We start from the raw sequence: 13015 nt of genomic DNA, 5'->3' as shown, positions 1-13015 counted from the left end.
CTCTGCAACATGACGCGTAGCTTCCACAGTTAAAAAGGTACATTTCAAGACAGTTTCTTGCATAAAGTGACATTAGGACCATCCATAGTGTTAATATGTATTTTTTCAATTGATTCCAAACTTTTTAAACCACTTTTATGCAACTGGGATCTTGAATGCGTGGTTGCGCAATTTTTACAGACCCCTCTAGAAAGAAAAGTGTTAAAATAGAAAGGAAAATAAATAAATAACTGAAGCAGGGTTGTGTACCCATAATCTCTCCTTGTACCTGTATACCTTTGAAGAAGTACCCTTCAACTAATTTGCTAAAGAAGCCAGATTAAAAAAAAACATTTACAGTATAAGTAAAAGGGCCATTGTAATGTAATTGTAGATATATTTAAAAATGATAACCATTGAATAAAATGATAACATTGCGAACATCATGTACTGCCTGTATTGCAGACAAAGCTAAATTTCAATTTATGCACTCTTCCAAAACACCAGTAAACTCGCGGCCAAACGCTTGAACATTTTCTGAAATCTCACTCCTAGGCTAGGATTTCTTCCCGAGAAATGGTTGAATCTTGGTGGCTGCATCTGTAAGTACCTAATTATTACCTCATCTTACAAATGAGTTCCACTATGAAATTACTTCAAAAACAGTAATGAACTAAACAGGAACAGATGGTCCAAGAGCCACTCAGAGACCCTTCGAGGGTGAGATTTGGCCTCTGGATCACAAGTAAGATTCCTGGTATAATGGAACATACTGTATTGTTTCACATCTTCAACAAGGGATGGTCCTAACCCTTGAACTTTAAGGTAATACACACGGCTTATCCCATAAAATCATTCTCTTTTCAGAAAATGATGATACTGTAAATATTTTACTAAGCGTCATCTCTGTTGTCAACAACATTGAAATCCAACTCACTTTATTTTCATGTGTCTTGTAGCGTATGGTACTTGACCATTACCATCTCGTGTGTGCCTAAAGTGTCACATAGGTTTGCAGGTTTTGAATATGTAGATATACATTGGAGTAAGTAGAGATTCCGACCGCGTTTTTTTAACTTATCTGATTTCATGCAGCATGATACCGAAATCCCCATCTACTATCCCCAACGAACGTGGTTTTCGCGAATCTCTCTGACGTACAGTTGTGAAGCGCTTTTGTGATACAAACTCTCTGTTTAAGGACAAGGTATTATAAAAATTAGTCTCGGACATTTGGCCGCGGCCAAATCGCTGCCGGAGTTTTGCTACCACTCACCTCCCTTACCCTAAAGTCCTCTAATCTTAACCCTAATACTATCACAATCCTCTACCCTAAAAACTTTAACCCCTTACCCTAAGCCCATATCTTAAACCCTTTACACTAATCACCTACCCTGAAGACCAAACTCATTACCCTAAAACCCCTATTCTAAACCCCCAACATAACCGCTAAAAATTAAATTAACTTATCTTATTGGCGAAACGACCGGTGAGTGTTCAGCAGTTGGGGTGAAGGGTCTGTCGGTGGCCAAACACCGGCAGGGACTTGGTCGTGGCGAGACGGCTGCAACCAAATATCAGATTCCGTTTTAAAATAAAGCCATTTGTTTACGGTCACAACCTCTCCTGCTCATTGTAATGCATTTCATTGTATGGTTGAGACCATTTGCCTTTGATGATGGAAGACGTGCATTACTATTTATGCTTCCGCAGCTCCCTGAAGTTATTCCGCTTAATGTTGGAGGAATGTGCTTAACTACCAGGCTGTCGACCCTTCAGAGGTATGAGGACACCATGTTGGCTGCTATGTTCAGTGGACGCCATTACATCCCCACAGATGCTGAGGGGAGATACTTCATTGACAGAGATGGTACATACTTTGGGTACGTGGTTTGATTATATGGGATCCATTACGCGTTGATGTGTGACGTTTGGGGAACCAAAATTGAGGGCAACTAGAAGATCAGATTTCAGTAGGAAGAGACACTGTTACTAGGCAGCTCTTGATAAAGGGTTTTATACAAGGGCAAAGTATATCTACATAAGGTTTCACTTATATACAGTAGAAGGCGTCGTTTTGCTAAAACTTAACAACAGGCAGGTCTGACCCCTGTTTCCGCTGTTACCTTCTTTTGTAGGTCCTTGAACGACGAAGAGTGGCCAAAAGCCCATTGCATGGCCAAAGTCAATTAATAGAATAATTAGAATAGTCAGCTCAGGTTCCTGAAAATATAGGTAGCGTAACCTCAATTCAGTGGTGCACGAGTTTCGAAAGACCAAAGTTAAATAAGAAACACTGCACTCATCACTCCTCTGAAATAGTTATCAAACCAGTAGAACAATAATTAAATGTACAGCTTAACCCCGTTATAGAGCGGTCCTGGGGGTGTGGTCCTTTGTGGTGGTGGTACCGTGTCCGCCGGAGGGGGAAAGCTGAGAACTCTCCCAGCGTTCCCAGACCCGGTGGGGCAGCGGCATACCGCACTTACCCGGCATCTTGCAGCTCTTCTCCCTGCTTCTGCTTCCGTCTTGCGAGAGCTAGCTCCCTTAAAGAGACAGTGTGTGTGTGTGTGTGTATTTGACTGTGTGAGACTGTGTGTGTGTTAGTGTGTCAGTGTGTGTGCAGTGTGCTGTGAATGTATGCAGTGTGCTGTGAGTGTGTGCTATGAGTGTATGCAGTGTGCTGTGCAGTGTGCTGTGAGTGTGCAGTGTGCTGTGAGTGTACTGTCGCGGCCGAGTTTATTCTTACCTTTACCCGGTCTCGGCCGCGACAGTAACCGGGCGCGCGCCGGGTTGTCCCGTGCGCGCGCCGAAGCCTCGGAGGAGCGGTCCTCCGATCAGGGCTTCCCTCTCTCCTCTCCAGGTCCGCCGGGTCCCCCGGAACCACGCACCGCCGTCCCCCACATCGCGGGACACCAGGGCTCCCTCGGGGAGCCCTGGGCACGCGTGCATGGGGCGCAGGCACCCGATGAAGCGTGACCGCGCATCAGTGACGCGTGGAACGCCGAGGGGATTTGGCTAGCAAGCCGGGACATCTCCCGGCTTGCGGAACTAGCCAGCTTGCAATAAAACGTGTCGCCAGTGTATGCAGTGTGCTGTGAATGTATGCAGTGTGCTGTGAGTGTGTGCAGTGTGCTGTGAGTGTGTGCAGTGTGCTGTGAGTGTGTGCAGTGTGCTGTGAGTGTATGCAGTGTGCTGTGAGTGTATGCAGTGTGCTGTGAATATGTGCAGTGTGCTGTGAATATGTGCAGTGTGCTGTGAGTGTGTGCAGTGTGCTGTGAGTGTGTGCAGTGTGCTGTGAGTGTGTGCAGTGTGCTGTGAGTGTGTGCATTGTGCTGTGAATGTATGCAGTGTGCAGTGTGTGTGTGCAGTGTGTGTGTGCAGTGTGTGTGTGCAAAAAAAAAAAACTTTACATTTTTTTTTTAAATTCGGGGTCCACGCTCAAACCGCGTTATATGCGGATCTGCGTTATAGTGGATCGCGCTATAACGGGGTTGAGCTGTATTACTAATCCCCGAAAAATGCCTATCAATACTGATAATGTCTTACACGTCATAGAGTCAAGAAGGGAGAGGAGCACTCACAGTTCCTGTAGTTATTCTGCCATGGGTGCAAGTCCATCCAGTAAATGTTTGAAGTACAGTAATAATAAAGAGAAAAGTGAACGGCACTCTGGTCTTGTTTAAAAGAAGTCAAGTTTCGGTCCCTATTTGGACCTTTGTTCATACAAACATTTGTTATTGTTTGGTTTGCTGGCAGTGACAGAGCTGGTGACCATATGGTCAGGCTGAGAAAAGAAGGGCAATTACTCATGAGTGTCCCGGAAGTTAGGAAGGGGCCTTGTACAGTAAATGAAAGAAATGTATATATGTATATATGTATATATGTATATACTGAGTTAAGTTATGGTGAGTAAAAAAAAGTGACAAAAACCCTCCACAGCAAAGCAAATATGCAAATGTAAATACAACTGTATGCTCATCTACATGTCTTAGCAGGTCTGCAACCCTGCCTTTCACCATTATCACCCAGCATACAGCACTTACACTGCAGCAAGGGATTCTGGGAAATGCCATGCAAATGAGCACACAGTGCCACATTTTGCTTCAAAAACCATTTTTAACATGGTTCCCTATAGGCTTAAGCTTGCTGCATGGTCACAGCTTTGAGCACAGCCAGGGTTAAGGTGCATACCCAGAAAATCCACCCACAGACAGCTGTTTCGACCTTAATGGGTCTCATCAGTGTGGGGTTGGTGAACTGGGTATGCAGAGACGCTAAAGGATGGGGTTTACCATACTGAGTTTCACTGCAGCAAGGGATTCTGGGAAATGACATGCAAATGAGCACACAGTGCCACTTTTTGCTTCAAAAACCATTTTTAACATGGTTCCCTATAGGCTGTGTGCTGTGTGCTGGGTGATAATGGTGAAAGGCGGGGTTGCAGACCTGCCTAAGACATGCAGATGAGCATAAAGTTGTATTTACATTTGTATATATATATATATATATATATATATATATGTGTGTATATATGTATATATGTATATAATATATATTAAGGTTATGGTGGGTAAAAAAAGTGACAAAAACCCTCCACAGTGAAGCATATAGCAATTGTAAATATTACTGTATATTCATTTGCATGTCTTAGACAGGTCTTCAACCCTGTCTTCACCATTATCGCCCAGCACACAGCACTTCAACTGCAGCAAGGAATTCTGGGAAATGACATGCAAATGAGGACACAGTGCCACCTTTTATCTCAAGCTCACATTACATGAACGATCCTTAGCCAATGCACGCTGCTTTAGACACAGCTTTTAAGCAAGGGCTTGGGAGATGCAAAGCCAGTAAACCCACTCACAGCACTTAGACGCACTGTCTAAGACAGGGGTGAGCAAACTTTTTATGCCGAGCCCCCCTTTTTATCCATGAAATTTCCCGGGCCCCCCCCTGCCTGATGTAATCAAAATCACATTAAAAAAAACCTTTATTAAACGGTATACAATGTAAATACATATATGTCTAAGGCCGCGCATATAGTGCCCGCGACGGCGACGCTAGCGAAAGTTGTATTGCGCTTTGCGGCGCCGTGGGCGATCAGGCGACAGCCCCTGAAAAATTAAATATTGGCGGCTTAAAAAAATTGCGTTGCCACGTCACGCTTACTATAAGCGCACGAGGCGGCGACAATGCATTTGTTTTCGGGCGACGTTGCGTTGCCGGCACTATAAGCGCAGCCTAAATACTTACATACTTCAACAGCTCGCTCTTGCAAAATTAGGCTGCGTCCACACTGCCGCCGAGAGCGGTGACATCACCAACTCTCCAAGCATGAGCACAGGGTGTCCTGCATAATTTTGCAAGCAGGAGCAAGGAAGTGTTTACACTTTTTTGGATTATTTCTGTACATTCATAGTATGATTGATATAATGGCAGCCTACCCTTTCACTGTCAGAGGATCACAGCGAAGCAGGTTGCCAGCGGAGGAGAGCAGGAACACAGCGCTATTGTAGGGCAGACACCGGAAGGAGGGGCGTTTGACATCACAGCGCTGGGGCATGCTCCTCCCGGTACCTCCGAATCACGTGGCCGCCACCTGCACTATTCTGTTTGGCCGCCTGCGCGCGCACATCTTCTTTGCCTGCGCACCCAGGTTTTGCCGCAAGCCCCCCGCCTAAATAATCTTGCGCCCGGGGCGCCCCCCCCCTCAGTTTGTGCACCGCTGCATTCAATCACAACACATACACACACTCAATCACAACACACAGACAGACAACCAACAGTCACAACACACAGACAGACAACCAACAGGCACACACACAACACCCACTCAATCACAACCAAAGCAGCACACACTATATTATATATATGTGTGTGTGTGCGCACACACACACACACACACACACACATACACACACACACACATATATATATATATATACACACACACACACACATATATACACACATATATATACACACACACATACATACATTCATATATATGTAGCCATGCATAATAATGACTGCGTACATCTTCCCTGTTGGCAGTAAGTCCTGGTAAGTACAGGCCTGCCAACAGTAGTTATGGAAGTTTTCCCTCACACCCTGGTGTGGTGCCCTGTGTAAGGAAGGGAGTGGCTGTATGCTCTGAGTCCCTGGATAGTGACATCAGAGATGCGCCTGCCCCCTGAGGTATAAAGGGCACAGCACTGTCAGTTAGTTGTTGTTAGCCAGCAGTTGTGTGAAGCAGCTGGTACAATGTATGCTACGGCATAAGGGATTGGAGGAATACTTTTGTGACCCTAGTGCAGTAACTAGCGGTAGCAGAGTGACCAATCAAGTCTGTCTAAGCCACACTGTGTCCAGGGACCTGGCGCAGTGGTGATCTCCCTAGGAGAAAGGGAATCCCACTTCAATACGGGAGGGCGTACCTGGCAAAGGGACAGCACGACGCGATGTGCGGCTAGAGCCGGCAACTGCATGGGTCAGTCTTCTACATCCCAAACCACAATAAAGATGCCATGTTCAAAGATACCTCCACTGTGTGAGTGTGAAGTTACTCAGCAGTGGCAGTCACCACCGAGAAGGCGTTCCTCACCAGGACCATCTCCCTGCGGAAGCATAGATCCTGATGAGGTGGAGGCGCTGCACGTGAAGTAAGTTGGACTCATACCCACTACCTCAGCTACCTGTCCTGATGATATCCTCTTATAACACCAAGCGGGAGACTCAGGAGTCCTGTTACTTGCAGGTGCACCACCACACACGACCTTGTAATGGGGACCGGTTAGACCACACGGGCCAATGTGAGATTGGGTGGGTCAGACAAGGGGGGTCCAGCCGTTACAATTGGAGGCGCTGCTGAGATACCTGTTAACAGGACAGGCTTTTGCTAGGCACACACTAGGAAACAGGGAGAGTGTCTGCTGCCACTTTGTGCTGCGTGGGACGGAGCCAGGGGTAGTCGGGGAGCTGCTGGAGCTGCAGGCCGCACAGACGCCTTGGGATCCATAAGGGGTTAGTGAGTCTGGAGCCGGGGGCTATTGCTGTCCTAGTCGCCTTGAGGTAGCGCTAGCGGGGGACGCCTGAAGGGGTAAACTGGTAACTTAGGGCAGGAATTCTGGAAGGGTCCGCACTAGGCTAGCCAACAGTAGGCCGACGCCCAAAGTACTGCATGGAAGAGCCAGAGTACTCTAGTCTCCATTCCAGACCACTTACCAAGGAGTACAGACTGGAGGAACGTGTTACAGTAGACACAGAAAGAGTGAGCCTAGCCTGAGGTAGTGCAAACATGAGTCAGATCTACATTAGGTACACTAGGTGGTGCACAAGGCATGTTTATTGTACGGATGTGGTAGCTGCCCCGCAGAGCGGAGCTCCACGTACAGGAACTCAGTGTTCAACGATCAAAGAGAGACCCGTCAGAATGGAGGATCTGCACAGAGTAGAAGGTCCAGGATGGCGGGGAGAGAGAACTGCAAGAATGGAGGATCTGCATAGAGCAGAAGGTCCAGGATTGCGGTCAGAGGAAGAACACGCATATGAACTGTGCGTGGACGAAGAACAAGCTACAGGAGAGACTCTTGTGTGTTTGCTCTGGAATGGCGTGAAAGCTGTAGCTGTGCCGTGTTTATCATGTTTTTGTTCTCGGGATGATACCCCTGAGAATAATGAGCATGACAGTGCTATCCGATGGGAGGAACGAAATGGACTTTGTTATACCCCAATTAACAAACAGCCAGACGCTACCTCACATGGAAAGAAGGACAATACTTACCAAGATGGCGGTTCCCGCGTTCCCGGGACACCGCGTGGGCATGCTGCAGAAAGTCTTGCAACTTTGCAGTTTGCCAATTGTTGGCCAGGATTGGCGCCAATGAGAAAACTCCACCCCGATGGGGAGTTTGGCGCGAAAGCTGGAGCCGCGCCCTCATGGAATATGACTCACTCCGCACCTGTGCTGGGTCAGCCTACAAGTCTACGAGACATCCCCCTAGTTTCAACCAGGGGGAGTGGTTTGCAGTTCCACCGGATGTCGACAGAGAAAGTAGGAGGAGGGGTTGCTAAATCAGCCCATGCCCTTCAGTTGCGAAGAGCCATTGACCAGTACAGACCTCTGAGACGAGTGCCTCCGCTGGTGAATATGGCTGAAGTTGCTGATAAAGTGGACCAGAGTCCGTTGATCTCTACTCATCCCTATTCGGCTCCAGGAGGCTTCCTGGTCATCCGTGTGGAGGGTGTGGAGACTGTGGTGTGTCTTTGCCTGCAGTGCAGACTGCCGGGCGGAGCCGTAGGCAGCGAGGCCCGATGCCCCCACTGTGGACTGCAGTACAGGTGGCCCATGACCACTTTTGTACCGGTACAAGCGGTAGGAGTAGCAGGAATTGTCTCGATGACGATCGACGAGCAGCCGGGAGCACTATGGAATGAGAGTGCAGGTCCCGCGGAGTCGGAGTCCGGTTCGGTGCTCCCGACGGAGAAATCCAGCCATCGGAGAGGTGATCACCGAGGAGCCCATTGCCGGTCTCCTACTGGGATGTCTCGGCCGAATTGCAAGTTAGAATCCTCGGACGAGGAGTGTGCTAGGCTGTCGAGTAAGATAGTCATAAAAAGGGACTGCCATACTATTGGTACGCCTTGGAGAGATGCCATTCCTCGTGGTGTGGAGACACGGAGTCGAGTGTCTCCAGTACCGCGACCACCCGATCGCCGGAGTCCCACTGCCGTGGTGACCAGTAGATCGGAAGGAGGTCGATCCACCCCGACTCTGCGAGGTAATAAGATGACCCTGTGCCTGTCGCAGACCCAGGGGGTGGAGGAGAAGGAAGAGCGAGTCCAGAGCCAGACTGGATCGCGCAGCAGACGGGCGTTGCCAGATGTCCTTGTGGAGGAAGAGATCCTGATTGGGGATCCAACCCAAGATGGCGTCGCAGCACGTGCGTGTGCGGAGGAGAGTCCGGACGAGCAGAGCGGCATCGAGTGGGAGATGTCCGCGCCTCTGCGGTCGAGCAGCGGAAGCCGATCCCCTACTACCAGGGGGGAGCGGGCGTTCGAGTCACAGAACAAGAAGCCCAGCTGCTGGAGTCAAGAAAGGACTTTGTGGCGAAGTTAAGGCAGGTATTGCTGGAGTTGTTTGTGGAGGTACCCGGGCGCTATCTCTGTATGGCTTATTTGATGTGCGGAAGTAAAAAAGGTGTGGTGTAATACTGCCTGTGAGTAGTTTTCAAGTGGTGTCCTCTTGTGACTCGGAACCCCAGCAGGATCTATCCGGGACCCTTGTAGGTAGTGAATACAAAAAGGATGGGGGAGCACAATAGTTGGAAACAGGCAGTGTTGTAGAACTAGTAATTGCTTTTAAAATAAAGTAATTATATCCTGAGCGAGTGTGGTAGCTCAGGTGTCTAATGTCTAATTTGAATGATATACACACATTGGTTCGTATGTACTGTATTGGTGAAAGGGTAGAATAAAAGTATATATAACTTACACGGCCTTGTGTAAGCCCAATCGCATCAAGGTTTCTTTTGGAATCCCGTGTGCTTCTGGTGAGGCTTTTCTTCTTGCGGTGTGGGTTCTTCTTCTTGATGTATAAGCTGCTTGCTTCGTTGGTTCAGAGTGCCGCTCCAGGAGGATTTCCTCTCGTATAAACAGAAAGGAGGATAGGGTTAACACATATACATATATACGTCAATGTGGGGGAGGGGATGGTGTGTTTATGGACCACCATAAAAATATATATAGATTATACTCCGGCACTCACACGGGCTGGTGTGAGTGTACTCTTATCTTGGTATCTTGTTTACTTATGGGTGTTACCCAATTAGTATCAGGTGATGAAAGAGAGGGGTACAATGGTATATATGGTAAATATAACACAATACTCACACGGGCCAGTGTGAGTACACACTTCTAGCGGTATCTTAGTTCTTCTGTTCCTGATGTAGCTAATGGTGAAGATGGGGTTTAACGCATATAAAAGACACTAGGGTCTGGAGGGTACAAACTAACTTTAATAAAGAAATAAAAACAAAAACAGAAACCAAACGTTTCTTGGGGAAGTAAAAGCAAGGGGGGACAGTATGGTGTATAGTAGTAGGGGGTCTCGCCTTCCGCGTCCGGATGGGGAGCTGCAACTACACCTCTGTCTCCTCTATGATGTGCTGTTAAAATGTTCCAGGTAAAAGAGCAACGCGTTTCGTCCAAGTACTGGACTTCCACAGAGCCTGACGCGGAAGGCGAGACCCCCTACTACTATAGACCATACTGTCCCCCCTTGCTTTTACTTCCCCAAGAAACGTTTGGTTTCTGTTTTTGTTTTTGTTTTTATTTCTTTATTAAAGTTAGTTTGTACCCTCCAGACCCTAGTGTCTTTTATATGCGTTAAACCCCATCTTCACCATTAGCTACATCAGGAACAGAAGAACTAAGATACCGCTAGAAGTGTGTACTCACACTGGCCCGTGTGAGTATTGTGTTATATTTACCATATATACCATTGTACCCCTCTCTTTCATCACCTGATACTAATTGGGTAAAACAAGATACCAAGATAAGAGTACACTCACACCAGCCCGTGTGAGTGCCGGAGTATAATCTATATATATTTTTATGGTGGTCCATAAACACACCATCCCCTCCCCCACATTGACGTATATATGTATATGTGTTAACCCTATCCTCCTTTCTGTTTATACGAGAGGAAATCCTCCTGGAGCGGCACTCTGAACCAACGAAGCAAGCAGCTTATACATCAAGAAGAAGAACCCACACCGCAAGAAGAAAAGCCTCACCAGAAGCACACGGGATTCCAAAAGAAACCTTGATGTGATTGGGCTTACACAAGGCCGTGTAAGTTATATATACTTTTATTCTACCCTTTCACCAATACATACGAACCAATGTGTGTATATCATTCAAATTAGACATTAGACACCTGAGCTACCACACTCGCTCAGGATATAATTACTTTATTTTAAAAGCAATTACTAGTTCTACAACACTGCCTGTTTCCAACTATTGTGCTCCCCCATCCTTTTTGTATTCACAGGTATTGCTGGAGAGCAGGTCGTAACCCTGTCAATGCCTACTGTCCGGTCCCGTCCCCCAACCCCGGCCACTGCCAAAGTTAGTCCCAAGGCCCTAGTTAAAGCTCCTGTCCCGGTCACTTCGTCAGGTGGGTCCCCTTTTAGTTTGGGGGTGTCAAGAGATTCCCGGGGTCCTATCCAGGAACGGATAGGAAGTCTGGACTGGGGAACGTCCGATAGTGGATCGGAGGGTGGAGGGAGGATTTCTCGACATGGGTCGATGGCCAGCGAGAGTTATAGCGCGCTGGGTATTGCAGGCGGACATCGGTCTCAGAACAAGAATCACACGGGGCGATCTGAGGGTACGTCCGGGGTGTCTTCTGGTGGGCCTGATGAGGAATCGATAGAGGAGTCTATAGAACCTAGTTCCGAGGAACGGAGAGAGACTAGGTGGTGGGCCCCGCTGTACGAGGGGTATGTTGCTTGGTTCGACCGCACCCGATTTATCCTAGAAAGGGAGGGGGTGGTTGATCACTGGTGGGCTGCCGGTGACTTTGATGACGAGGCATATCTTAGGGCCCTAAGGGTAAGGTGGGACCGTATCCAGGCAGGCCTTATTATCCCTAAGGGGTCCGCAGGGTTGGATGACCCGGTAGAGACCGAGGAGCCCCTGTCATGGGTGCTGCCCGGGGGGGCTGGCGACAGTAAGTTGACTAGGGCTTGCCGAGCTGAATGGGCTGTTGCGGCAAAATACAGAAAGTCGCATGGGCTTGATTACCCGTATGTCCCAGAACCTCTAATGAGAGAGATAGAGGAGAATAGGGAGAGATGGCTTAAAAACGATATCCAGCACTATATCGTAGATAAAGGGGGAGCCATTAAAGGAATTCAGGCCGAGCAGAGGGTGTCCCAACTTATGCGGGTCTGGAAGATAGGACGCAGTGTGTACATGCACAAAGTGGTGTATTGCAATGAGCGAGGGGTACCACGGGAATACAGCGTGACTGTGCATGATGCCGCGGGGCGGGAGGTGAAGAAGCCAGATCCTCGACATTATTATTGAGTGCCAAATTAGAGTGGTCTGCTTTTTCTTTAGCGCTCCCTGCTGGTCGGTGAGTGAGATGGGCTTGCATTATTATGTCAATGTGATGATGTTTGCCATGTTATTTGTGTGTTCTTTTGCAGTGTTTCCTGGCGCAAGGTACACCAAATTTAGGTCCCAGCCGGGACGGTGGGTATTAACCAGGGGGAGTATGTAGCCATGCATAATAATGACTGCGTACATCTTCCCTGTTGGCAGTAAATCCTGGTAAGTACAGGCCTGCCAACAGTAGTTATGGAGGTTTTCCCTCACACCCTGGTGTGGTGCCCTGTGTAAGGAAGGGAGTGGCTGTATGCTCTGAGTCCCTGGATAGTGACATCAGAGATGTGCCTGCCCCCTGAGGTATAAAGGGCACATCACTGTCAGTTAGTTGTTGTTAGCCAGCAGTTGTGTGAAGCAGCTGGTACAATGTATGCTACGGCATAAGGGATTGGAGGAATACTTTTGTGACCCTAGTGCAGTAACTAGCGGTAGCAGAGTGACCAATCAAGTCTGTCTAAGCCACACTGTGTCCAGGGACCTGGTGCAGTGGTGATCTCCCTAGAAGAAAGGGAATCCCACTTCAATACGGGAGGGCGTACCTGGCAAAGGGACAGCACGACGCGATGTGCGGCTAGAGCCGGCAACTGCATGGGTCAGTCTTCTACATCCCAAACCACAATAAAGATGCCATGTTCAAAGATACCTCCACTGTGTGAGTGTGAAGTTACTCAGCAGTGGCAGTCACCACCGAGAAGGCGTTCCTCACCAGGACCATCTCCCTGCGGAAGCATAGATCCTGATGAGGTGGAGGCGCTGCACGTGAAGTAAGTTGGACTCGTACCCACTACCTCAGCTACCTGTCCTGATGATATCCTCTTATAACACCAAGCGGGAGACTCAGGAGTCCTGTTACTTGCAG

The 13015-nt window shown here is 48.2% G+C and overlaps 1 protein-coding gene across 1 annotated transcript in view; it reads left to right on the top strand.

The window, feature by feature from the left end:
• Positions 1 to 13015, top strand: part of KCTD7 (potassium channel tetramerization domain containing 7) — a 40721-nt gene that overhangs the window by 14919 nt on the left and 12787 nt on the right. The window contains exon 2 of the mRNA XM_075589910.1: positions 1693 to 1862. Coding sequence (XP_075446025.1) covers positions 1693 to 1862 — 170 coding nt within the window. The remainder of the gene's footprint in view (positions 1 to 1692; positions 1863 to 13015) is intronic.

The sequence above is a fragment of the Ascaphus truei genome, chromosome 3 (genome assembly GCF_040206685.1).
Source record: "Ascaphus truei isolate aAscTru1 chromosome 3, aAscTru1.hap1, whole genome shotgun sequence".
Classification (NCBI taxonomy): domain Eukaryota; kingdom Metazoa; phylum Chordata; class Amphibia; order Anura; family Ascaphidae; genus Ascaphus; species Ascaphus truei.
Note: the sequence above shows the minus strand (reverse complement) of the source record. Positions and strands in the feature narration are given on the sequence as shown.